General features: G+C 30.1%; 2 protein-coding genes across 2 annotated transcripts; both read left to right on the top strand.

Moving 5' to 3' along the window:
• The first annotated feature begins 508 nt into the window (after window positions 1-508).
• On the top strand, window positions 509-1,725 carry LOC145325741 (uncharacterized). Its single transcript, XM_080168682.1, has one exon. It carries the CDS (start codon window positions 531-533, stop codon window positions 1,389-1,391), a length of 861 nt encoding a protein of 286 aa, XP_080024808.1. The 5' UTR covers window positions 509-530; the 3' UTR covers window positions 1,392-1,725.
• A 1,859-nt stretch (window positions 1,726-3,584) lies between these two features.
• LOC145325547 (uncharacterized) lies at window positions 3,585-9,393 on the top strand. Its single transcript, XM_080168525.1, has 3 exons — window positions 3,585-3,643; window positions 4,227-4,968; window positions 8,476-9,393. Exons 2-3 carry the CDS (start codon window positions 4,252-4,254, stop codon window positions 9,379-9,381), a joined length of 1,623 nt encoding a protein of 540 aa, XP_080024651.1. The 5' UTR covers window positions 3,585-3,643; window positions 4,227-4,251; the 3' UTR covers window positions 9,382-9,393.
• The last annotated feature ends 3,381 nt before the right edge of the window (window positions 9,394-12,774 follow it).

The raw sequence follows: 12,774 nt of genomic DNA, 5'->3' as shown, positions 1-12,774 counted from the left end.
CAATAAAACCTTAGGTATCTCTTAAACCATTTGATCATCAGAGCAGATTTTTTAGACTTAAGCTGCTAGAGGCATGAGCTATAGTTTATACAAATACATGTATTGTGTTTAAATAAATGCTATTTAATACTATTTTGTTTTAAATGCATGCTATTTTATAAAAATTTTACATACTATTGCATACTATTCACTTTTTTCCTGCATTCTATTTTGAAAAAAAAACACTGTGGCCAGCCTGTTACTGACTCAGTGTTTCTTTTTGTTACAGTGCAGCTGTCTTTATAAGCAACAGGGCTTGTCATGCAGTAGCCGAATGTACAAGGATGATCATGTCAATAACAATATAAATAGGATACCATGTCTGTATTATACATTAACCTACATAGTGACGGACACACCCTACATATAGAGTAGCTATACAAAATAAGATGGATGTGAGAAGATAGTTTTCCTAGTGACAAACTTACAAAATCTACACAAGTATAACATTAGCTATTTATTCCAGGTGCAAGAATAATTAATAATCCATCATGAACAAGTGTCATATCTGTAGCAAGGAATTCTCTACAAAAAGCAATTTAACAGTACATAAGAGAATTCATACAGGCGAGAAGCCATTCAAATGTGACACATGTGATAAAGCATTTAGACTACTACAACATTTGGTAAGTCATATGAGGATCCATACAGGAGAGAAACCATACTCTTGTGATACATGTGAAAAGACCTTCTCACGACAAAGTTTATTAACTGAACATAAAAGGATCCATACAGGAGAGAAGCCATTCAAATGTGATTTATGTGAAAAAGCATGTACACAGAGAAGTGGTTTAATAACACACATGAAAATTCATGTAGGTGAAAAGCCATTCAAATGTGAATCTTGTGAAAAGGCTTTCTCACAACAAAGTTCTTTAAATGACCATAAGAGAATTCATACAGGAGAGAAACCATACTCATGTGATACATGTGAAAAGACATTTACTACTAGTAGTAGTTTAATAACCCACAAAAGGATTCATACAGGAGAGAAACCATACTCTTGTGTTTTATGCCATGTATCTTTTTGCATTAGTTCAAACTTGACAAATCATAATAAATCAGCTGGACATCTCAAGAAGTTAGAATATTCAAAGAATGCAGTTCCACCATCTACTTCTACCAGTTTTGTTGGTTGTGGTGAAGCTGATATTAAACTAGAAATTAAAGAAGAAGATACTCTTGATGAGGATCCTCTGTCGATCAACATTGAGGCTGAGAGTGTGGAAGAAACTATAAAACAGGAAATAGAAGAAGAAATTCAGAATAAAGATTCTCTTTCCTGTGAACAGAATCCTGATGAGGATATAATTACCACGATTGATATTGTGGAGAATAAGATTGAGATATAATGTATATTTTCTCAGGGGATATTTAAAATTTACTTTATAATGTATTTAATTAATTTTAACTAAATAATGTAAATATTCTTGTTATTATAATAAGTACCTACAATGCCCCATACATGTAGTTACTACCTAGTTGCTACCCAGTACCTAGTTTAACTTAACCTAACCTAGTATAAAAGAATAGTACAAATTCTTTTACTCAATTTATTTTCAAAGATTTCCTATATTTATTCAATGTTATATGTAAATAGATTCTGTATAATATCTTATTTTCTTTTTGTGTTAAAACCAAAACATGTTTATACTTTTAGTATGAAATCAAATAGGTATGACCTACATCTAGAAGTTAGTAAAGTTTTTTTTATATTATTTCAAAAATCTTTAAAATCCTAACTCACTATTATGAATTCATAAATGTTTAGATATTTTTTTTGTTAATTTCCCTCATTTTACTATTACTTCAAGTAACAATTTAATATGTATAAATCTACAAACCTTTTCTACCCCTCATATTCTTACTATAGGAAGAATTTTATCACAAGAATTTTGTTTTATCCACTGCCTTCTATCAATTGCATCATTATAAGATGTAAGAAAAACAAAGCTAATTTTACCTCTTTAATGTTTTATTCAGCAAAATATTTCTTTTAAAAGAAAATTGATTTTGATCTCATTATCAAACTTGTAAAATAGTAATTATATTTATTTTCAGACAAAATATAAAATGAAATAAGACTTGGGATTATATAAGAAAGATAACACGAGTAATTTCAGATTAGCAAATAGAAGTAAGTTCGCCAACAAAGTTAGTTTTTTTTTTATTTTTACCAAGGATGACAACATCCACAAGTAGCTAGGTACAGATATATAAAGGGGGGGGGGCGAAAGTGACACTTTTTGAAACCAAAACTAAAAGTCAACAAAGGAACTCAACTAAAAAAAGAGTTACAGGTCTGAGATTTTGCATGGCAGTTGCTTTATAGGGGTAAAATATGGAACTGTGAAGAAACGGCGGCGCAACCGCCGAAAACCGCCGTTTCCCGCCGAAATTTTTTTGCCTTTTCACGGCGGTTTTCGGCGGTTGCGACGCCGTTTCTTCACAGTTCCATATTGTACCCCTCTAAAGCAACTGCCATGCAAAATGTCAGACCTGTAACTCTTTTTTTAGTTAAGTTCCTTTGACTTTTAGTTTTGGTTTCAAAAAGTGTCACTTTCGCCCCCCCCCCCCTTTATTTGGTAGAAATATTTATAAAAGTATACTTTTGTGCACTGATACAGGGATGATTTTTTAACTGGTGATTGGCGGTTTTTTTTATTAGTAGTCTTTCTGATAGTATGTCAGTCTGTACAAGTCTAATATCTTACTACAAACGTCAATCAGAGAAGATTTTTTTCTGTTAGTTTTTATAGATTTAATGTCACTATATAGGGTAAGGGTGCTTCATATCGATATCAAACTTGTTTAGCTTGTTATCAATTTCAGAAAATATTACCTGGGTCTGTTTGGCTTTTCACAGAAGGATAGTAATCTCTGAGATTAAGCCAGATATTGGGATTGCTTGTTTTGTGAGCTTACTATATTTTTCTTATAAAACAAATCTGAAAATAAATTATAAATCAGCTAAACATCTCAAAAAGTTAGAATCTACTACAGTTCCATCTTCTACTTCTACCAGTTTTGTTGATTGTGGTGAAGCTAATATTAAACTGGAAATGAAAAGAGAAGAAACTCTTGATAAGGATCCTCTTTCTATCAACATGGAGACTGAGAATGTTGAAGAAACTATAAAACAGGAAATAGAAGAAGTAGAAATCCAGGATAAAGATTCTAATTCTTGTGAGCAGAATCCTGATTAGGATTATATGAATAGTATTGACATTGTGAAACATTAAATTGAATATGATTAACTCTATGATAGTATTTATTTTATCAAAAAAAAGAATGTTATTTGATAAGAAAGATAAAGTTTTAATAAATTAAATTGTTTTATATAAAAAGTTTATATATTACTTACCTACTAAGTTTTTTTTTCTTTGTTACATAAGCAAGAACTTTTTTCCATTCTATTTATTTCCTTACACATTATTAAATTGATTAAATAAGAATTGTAAAGTTATCTCTGTGTGTACATCTGTAATTCTTGTTTGTAATCAGTACTTAAAATATTTTATTTCTTGATCATTTTTTATATTTTCAGAACACAAAAATGAAATCTAATTAAATGGAATAATTAAAATATCACAAATAAAAACAGGTATTTAGAACTCCATTGTTATGTGGTTAGGCATTAGAGTGAGTCAATATGTTATTAAAGATGAAGGATTTCTTTAGGAATGGACTTGTAAAAAGTAGTAGGTTGTATTTTTGTATGTCCCATAAGATCTTGTAAAGGGCTAAAGACCTATTAATGGTTTTAGACTATCTCAGGAGGGAAGGGCATAAAGTAGTAATTGTTTGTTAAGATCTTGTAAATGACTAAATGTTTATTAATGGTCTGTGGATGGTTTTAGGCTATTTCATATTTTCCGGCCTTAATGTACATGTAGAAAAAAACTTCAAAGTAAAAAATAAGAAAGAATTCATCAATTTTATAAAGGATTATTAAAAAAATTTATTAAGCACATTAATCTGATATATATAACCATTGCAATTACTTTATTATGATATTTTTGACAGTTTTCTCATTCCATTTGCTTTGCTTGTCTTTTTTATCTTATAGCTTTTCTACTCATGAATGTTGTCATCCATATTAGAATAATTTATAAAAATCAAAAATATGTTATTTATTGTTTTCTTCCTTTCTATTGTGGAATTGTGTAAAAAAATATTTATTACAGGTGCAAGAACAAATAAGAATCCATCATGTTAACTTGTGATATTTGCCACAAGGAATTCTTTTTAAAGAGTAATTTAACAAGACACTTTAGAACGCATACAGGAGAGCAGCCATATTGTTGTGATACATGTGGAAAGACTTTCTTACAAAAAAGTTATTTAACTGTTCATAAGAGGATCCATACAGGAGAGAAGCCATACTCTTGTGATGCATGTGAAAAAGCTTTTAAACAACATAGTAAACTAACCCGTCATATGAGGATCCATACAGGTGAGAAGCCATACTCTTGTAATATGTGTAAAAAAGCTTTCCGTATAAATAGTGATTTAACTCGTCATAGCAGGATCCATACAGGTGAGAAGCCATACTCTTGTGACACTTGTAAAAAATTATTTGTTAACATTGGTGACTTAACAAGGCATAGAAAGATCCATTCAGGAGAAAGGCCTTATAATTGTGATTTATGCCAGAAATTTAATTACTCCAGATCAGAATTGTCACAGCATATCAAATCAGCTGGACATCGCAAGAAGAAAGATTCTACTAAGAATACAGTTCCAACATATACTTCTACCAGTTTTGTTGATTGTGGTGAAGCTGAAGTAAAATTAGAGATAAAAGAAGAAGAAACTCTTGATGCAGACCTTCTTTTTATAAAGATGGAGGCTGAGAGTGTGGAAGTAATTATAAAAGAGGAAATAAAGGAGGAAGAAGGAATTAAGAGTGAAGATAAGTTTAAGTACATAAAATAAAAATAAAGTAACAGGATGTCGGTCTTGGAGATATTGGAGTCTGTGTTCACTCAAACCTTAAACCTTCTCAACATATTCAGGAAAGTGTTGGCAGAGCCAGAGCAGTGTTGGGCCAAATAACTCGCTGTTTTCACTTTAGAGATAAAGTTGTTTTTCTGAGGCTATACAAACAGTTTGTAAGGCCACATTTAGAGTTTTCTAGCTCTGTGCACACCCCACCCGAAGGCGTGTTAGGTTAGAAAAAACCCCCCGCAGAAACGGTTTACACAGGATGTACTGGGACCTTATGGTGGTTTCAGAACATGCTTTCCCTAAATTGAGTTAGTACCTTCCCATAGTAGAAAATTTTAAAATTACTTTTGGTGATCAAATATTACTTTTATTTTTAGACTACCTTCACCTAACCTGCTTTATTGTCTTATTTTGTCTTTCATGTTTATCATGCAAATTCCCTGACATTGCAGTTGAAATGTCAGATATTGGAGCTTTCTAAAAAGGTCTCTAACATTTTTCTAGCTCTAATACTTTTTTAGATATCTTCTTTCAAAGTATTGCTGTAAAATCATCATTTATACAGCAAAAAGTTGAAATATGAAATTAGTTATTTTAGAGAAAATTACAAGTATCTTCATGTAAATCTTTCCAATATTGCTCCAAATTGACCAAATTGGACAGTTAAGGTGCCTAAAACTATCTACTTTCAATGGACAATCCAAATACATAGTTTTTAAGACTATATAAGCCAATAGGAGCATGCTGAAATGATTTTTAAAAATGCTAAAGGAAAAAAATATTTCCTATTTTTTAAAATAAATTGAAATTTAATCGACTTTAGAAAGGATTTTAAGGTAAGTTATGGTGTATAAAGTTGTCACTTTGTAATTAGAAAGCCAATAAAACACAATCATCTGATATTTTGAACCAATAGAAACATATCTTATGAAAAATAGACATAAACATTGAAAATAAACCAAAAATTGGTTAGAATTTTAATCATTTCCAAGCAGGTTACAAATGTAATCTACTAATTCTAGTAATTTTTTATAGGAATAGTTGATTGGCTTTTTTGATTTTTTATAACCTTATGAAACAAAATTAGTTTTTGCCATCTTAACTAAAAAAAACATAGTAATTAAAAGACTTTTATGGATGATCTCACATATAATAAAAGAAACAATTTATTCTTAGGCCACATTTTTTTTGTTGATAAACACTATTAGGTACTCTAAACTAGTGCTGAGATTTTTAAAAATAATAAATCATAATTAATTATGAGTTTCTTGTACCTTAATACTCCTTTTACATTATTAAAAATGCCTTAATAGTGATTTTTAATTAAAATTAAATTACATTTGTTTCTTTGATATTTCATTTTAGCCTTCTCCTGTTGACTTATAAAGTCTCAAAAAGTGTGTATTTGGATTCAGCATGCTCCTATTGGCTTATATAGTCTTAAAAACTATGTATTTGGATTGTCCATTGAATGTAGATAGTTTTAGGCACCTTAACTGTCCAATTTGGTCAATTTGGAGCAAAATTATAGTGATTTATATGAAGATACATGTAATTTACTCTAAAATAACTAATTTTTTATTTCAACTTTTTGTTGTGTAAAAGATGATTTTACAGCAATACTGTGAAATAAGATATCTAAAAAAGTATTAGAGCTAGAAAAATGTTAGAGACCTTTTTAGAAAGCTCCAATATCTGACATTTCAACTGCAATGTCAGCGAATTTGCATGATAAACATGAAAGACAAAATAAGACAATAAAGCAGGTTAGGTTAAGGTAGTCTAAAAATAAAAGTAATATTTGATCACCAAAAGTAATTTTAAAATTTTCAACTATGGGAAGGTACTAACTCAATTTAGGGAAAGCATGTTCTGAAACCACCATAAGGTCCCAGTACATCCTGTGTAAACCGTTTCTGCGGGGGGTTTTTTCTAACCTAACACGCCTTCGGGTGGGGTGTGTGTGTGGTCTCCGTGGTCTATTCTTGACATACAGAGTCTGGAAAATGTGCAAAGGAAAGCTATTGGTATGATCTCAGGCCTAACATCAAGAACCTATGAAGACAGATTGACAGAGCTCAATCTTTGGACCCTTGAGCAGCGCCGAAAAATGTTTGATATGGTCCAAGTTCACAAAATTGTAAATAAAATTGGAAATGTAGAATGTGGTCTGAAGTTTGTTCAAAACAGAGAAAATAATCTAACTAGAACTCGAGCTGAACCTCTAAACCTGGTTAAATCTAGGTGTAATCTAGAGATTAGAAGGAATTTTTTCTGCGAGAGAGTAGTGGAGGGTTGGAACCTAATTCCTTCGGACATCAAACACACACCAGATGTTAAAAAGTTCAAGCAAAAGTTGGTTGAATGGATGCAGTTACGAGTTTAACAGAATATCAGACATTCTCACAGGGCCCCTAGCTGGGGACACAGAGAATTACAACATCAAGTATCCCAAGTAAGTAAGTCTGTCTGTTTGTGTTTGTCTGTATGTTTGTAGCAAAGAATCTCACTATTTGGTGAACTGATCAGGTTCTCCTTAACAGGGTAGCTTTTCATAGTCCCCAGGAAGGTTACCAACTATTTTGGGGCGGTTACCACCACCATCTTAATATAAATCGTCCCCTAGTAAAAATTACTCCAACGGGCGTAGCCGCTATTGTTTGTTAAAAAAATGAACCTAAATTGCCAATTTGTTGTAAACGTCGTCTTTTAGTATGTTCTTTATTAAATATTTGTCAATATTAAAGATTTGATAATATGTGTAAAAAATATTGCTTCTCCAAAATCAATTTTAAAGAAAAAATCATGATATTTTGAAAAAATGGTTTTTTTATTACACATTTAAATTTTTGGTATTTAACCAATATGTATTTCACATTTTCTCATATTTATTTGTTCTCAAAATTAAAATTGTGTTACTTGTAAATTAATAATTGTATTTTATTTTCAGACAGAATATAAAATGAAATAAGACTCAAGATTATAAAACTGAATTATATTGTAACATAAAAAGAAAATAAATATCTTGATATAAGTGTAAGTATATTTTTTGTTGGAGTGTAGTACAAACCATTTATAGGAAACGGCAACAAGAAAAATTTACAATTCTTTTTTCTTTTATTTAAGAATAGAAAGTTTTCCACAAAGAGCCTAGTTGAGCTTAGAACTGCCCCCCCCCCCCCTTCTATGTTGTTTGTTAGTTCTTTATTTGTTTTATTTTAGGTTATATTAGGTACAAGGTAGCACAACTGAATAGGCCCTACAGAGTAGGATTAGTTTTTTATAAGGAGGGGGAAGAGGTTGCTTCTACTTGCTGGGCACTTTAAGGCAAAGCAGGAAAATAAGAATCAATATTGTAAGTAGAACAACTCCCCTACATACTTGTGCATAGCCAATAATAGAATGAAATAATACAGGCACAGAATCATTATTTTCTACTCTGGAACTATGTTAAATATTATTTATTTCAGGTGCAAGAACAAATAACAATCCATCATGTTCTCGTGTGATATTTGCCAAAAAAAATTCTCCCAAAAGGGCAATTTAACAAGACATATGAGAACCCATACAGGAGAAAAGCCATTCAAATGTGATCGTTGTGAAAAGACATTTTCAGAAAATAGTACATTGACAAAGCACATAAGGATACACAAAGGAGAGAAGCCATACTCGTGTGATACATGTGAAAAAGCATTTCGTACAAAAAGTGAATTAACAGTCCATAAAAGGTTCCATACAGGAGAGAAGCCTTACTCTTGTGATACATGTAAAAAATCTTTCTGTACAAATGGTGATTTGAAAAGACATGAGAGGATTCATATAGGAGAGAAACCATACTCTTGTGATACATGTAAAAAGTGTTTCTCACAACAAAGTGCATTATCTCTTCATGAGAGGATCCATACAGGAGAGAAACCATACTCTTGTGATACATGTAATAAGGCGTTCTCACAAGAAGTTCATTTGACTGTCCATAAAAGAATTCATACAGGAGAGAAGCCATACTCTTGTGATACATGTGAAAATTCATTTTCAGACAAAAGTACATTATCAAATCACATGAAGATCCACACAGGAAAGAAGCCATACTCTTGTGATACGTGTAAAAAAGCTTTCACACAACAAAGTGCACTAACTCTTCATAAAAGAATCCATACAGGAGAGAAGCCATACCCTTGTGGATTATGCCAGAAATCTTACTACTCCAGTTCAGACTTGTCAAGGCATAAAAAATCAGCTGTACATCTCAAGAAGTTAGAATCTACTGAGAATACAGTTCAATCTTCTACTTCTACCAGTTTTGTTGATTGTGGTGAAGCAGATATTAAACTAGAGATAAAAGAAGAAGAAACTATTGATGAAGATCCTCTTTCTATCAACATGGAGGCTTAAACTGTTGAAGAAACTTAAAGAGAATCCTAATGAAGTTAAAATATATACTATTCATATGAATAATTGTTTTGTGATGTTATGTAAAAACTAAAATAACACATTTTTTTCACATTTTCCAAATCTTATATTTTTTTTCAGATGAATAAAATGAAATCATAAAGAAATGCATGAGTGTAGCTAACAAAACAGAAAAATATTGTAAAAACAAGGATATTTCTTATACTGTTTTTTTCTTTTATGATATTAATAATTTTTTACAAAAGTAACACAATGTCTGCCAGTGTATGTGTCTTGCCTGTCCCCTTAGAGGCTATGCAGTAAAAAGTTTGACTTTTCTAGTGTAAATTCTTCTATTTACAAGGCAGGTATAAACATTTAACAACACTCCACCACCCATAAAAATTAGGATACGAAAAAGCCGCTAGAGTAAGATTACACTTTTATCGATTTATTAATTTTGCTAAAACTGTTTTTACTTTAGATTAAAACAATGAACAAGTGTCGTATCTGCCACAGAAAATTATCTTACATGAGACATTTAATAAAACATATCAGGGTTAAAACTGGTGAGAAACCATTGTTTAGTATCTTTAGATATTACATATTAGTGCTTTGACAAGACTCAAAATATATCATACAGAAGAGAAGTCTTACTCTTGTGAAACATGTGAAAAGGGTTTCTCACAACAAAGTATATTAACGATACGTTATCAGAATTAATACAAGTGAAAAGCCATACATTCTTGTAATATATATTATAAAAGCTTTTCATATTAGATGATCCAGACAGGAGAGAAGCCATACTCTTGTGATTCTTGTGAAAAAAAGTTTTCTGGCATTATGAATACATTTAGACACACTGAGATCTATTCTTGTAAAAAGATTTAATCTTGTGAATTATGCCAAAAATATTAAAACTACACTTCTGACTTTTTTTTATGTTTTGTTATATTCTAAGATATTTTGGCATATCATCTCTCCTTCTTTTTTTATAACAACTGAGCATCAGCTCTATAACTCAATTTGTCCATTTATCCATCCATGATTTATTGTACTTTTCTACTTTTAGTTATTGTCAACCTTGTTTAAAATCTATCAATAAAAATATGAAACTTAGTCTTTTTATTAAGTTGCTTGGACATATTATATTTATAGATAGACACAAGCTATAATATTAATAAATAGGAATGTATGACAGACATACCCTTGGTGTAGAGTGGCTGCGTCACGCCGTAGGAAAACGCAGAATACTGGATCGCTTTGAATGTGTTTAGATTAGCACCAGTTGAAGCTTAAGAAGTTACAGCAGTGGCATAATTATCACCAGCCCCTTCGCTGGCCCGTACAGTGGAGAGATTATTTCGCCAGAAAGAATAGTAGAAAGAAGCTTTTCTACCATTAGGGTCTGTCCGTCAGCAGGCAAAGAATAGCTATTATCAATAACTTGGTCATGTCAAAATCGTCCTTTATTTTTTTTATATCAAGCTTTGCTATTATTAAGGTTAATGGATGTACCTATCTAATATTTAATTTAGACAGATAGAATCGTCCTATTGATTTCAAACTGGGTATTATGTTTTTATAGCACAATTTAAAAGCGCAGCAACTCTATGATCATTACCAAAAAGTCCGTAAGTCTATGAAAAAATGCTATTATATTAGTTTTTAATAATGATCCATAGGATAACAAGGTACAACAATAATATAAATTTCTTAAAGACCTTTGCTTTTAAACTTTTATGGATATTGTCGTCCTTGTTTTTAAAGTGATTACGGTCAAGGTGCACTAAGTGAGTTGAGAATTTTCGGCTTGTTGAAACATGACTCTGTTATTCATCTATCTACCTAAATAAATAATTGATCAAAGCATTTTCTTTGTTTTTATTGTTTTATTATAAATCAACATTTATTACATTTATGTTATTATCTAATAAAATATTTTAAATCTAAATATTATTTTGAATATTTCTCTTATTGTTTGAACTTCAATTACAATTAAAATATTTTCCCTTAAAAAATATGCTATTTCAGATGTAACACCAAAATTTTTAAAAACAAAAACAAATAGACATTAAAGTTATTTAAGTTTATATAAAAAAATATAAAATTTTGATAATAATTTCTTTTATTTTAATTTGTAAATGAACGGAAAAAGATTTTTACAATCTATGTATTATCATGGTGCAATTAGGATGTCTCATACAGGGGATATGATTCATAACTTAACTATAAAAAACCTTAATCAAACAAAGCTAACCTTTACTTTTTATGTTTAATTATTTAAATGCTGTGTGAGAGAAAAATGATACATGTTAATATACAATCAAAAACATTATTACAGTTATTAAAACATCCGTAAAAAGCAATCTAATATATGTAACATTTTTTTTTAACTACCTATTCACTACCTATGTTCATTTAGTTAAATGATGTGTTTGTTGAAATAATAAATGTATGCTAATAATGATATATATACAGTTAATTACAATAATGAAAAAACATCAATAAATAATCTAACATGTTCTTTGATATCATATTGGGTCAATCCTATGTAGACACAATGTGTGGATACAATATTCATTTTAAAGATGATATTAAGTAATTGTTCAGGTTAAAAAGGAAACATTAATTGTATTATGATGACATATAATCTTACAAACAATAAGAATTGCTATTTATGTGCATTAACATCAATGTAATCTAATGTATTGTAAATGTAATGTAATACTTAACAGTATAAAAAATGTTTTAAACAATGTTTCAATAATCATGTATTAGGTTTATTTTAGTTGATTAATAAAACTTGTCAAAAAAAATGCAAAAAAAATGGTTTACAGTTGATGAATTTAGCCATTTTCTTCATACCAAAGCTTTCTGATATTTGAAAATGGTGGATGTTGCAAATGAAGCTTCTCTAATTGTCATACCTTGAGAACAATGAAAATATAGTAAATCTTTTTAATTTTGAAAATAAGGTTTCAAAATTCAAGCTAATATAAACTTGCTTTTGAGAACTTTTTGCTGACCAATTTATGTGTATAATTGTCAAGGGTTAAGAGAGTCTCAAACATTGGTTTAATTCCTCAACAAATTTGAAAAATATTATGTAATTTCTAATATGTAAAGTATATTATTTCATTTATACATATTTATAGCAAAATTAAATTAAATACTTTCCCTAATATCATAATTTTTTTATAAAGGGGGGGGTTTTTAATGCAAACAACTCGTAATCAGTGATTAAATGGCACTTAGAATTCGAATTTCTATCCAAAATTTTTCGTGAGTAATCCTTGGTAGGTCTATTTTCCCTAAATCGAACAAAAAGTTTGAAAAGTAACGGCTGGCGGCTAAGCCGTTTAGCCGTTTTTTGCCTATTTTCAGGGCAAATTC

The sequence above is a fragment of the Acartia tonsa genome, chromosome 8 (genome assembly GCF_053477335.1).
Source record: "Acartia tonsa isolate MP-2025a chromosome 8, ASM5347733v1, whole genome shotgun sequence".
Lineage (NCBI taxonomy): Eukaryota > Metazoa > Arthropoda > Copepoda > Calanoida > Acartiidae > Acartia > Acartia tonsa.
The sequence above is the reverse complement of the archived record's forward strand: the minus strand, read 5'-3'. Positions and strand labels throughout refer to the sequence as shown.

Bases quoted from the DNA above. Each gene is read 5' to 3' on its own strand.
- LOC145325741 (XM_080168682.1), top strand. From the start codon at position 531: ATGAACAAGTGTCATATCTGTAGCAAGGAATTCTCTACAAAAAGCAAT.
- LOC145325547 (XM_080168525.1), top strand. From the start codon at position 4,252: ATGTTAACTTGTGATATTTGCCACAAGGAATTCTTTTTAAAGAGTAAT. The intron at 4,969-8,475 runs ATAAAATAAAAA...AAGAACAAATAA, and splicing joins GTGAAGATAAGTTTAAGTAC to CAATCCATCATGTTCTCGTG.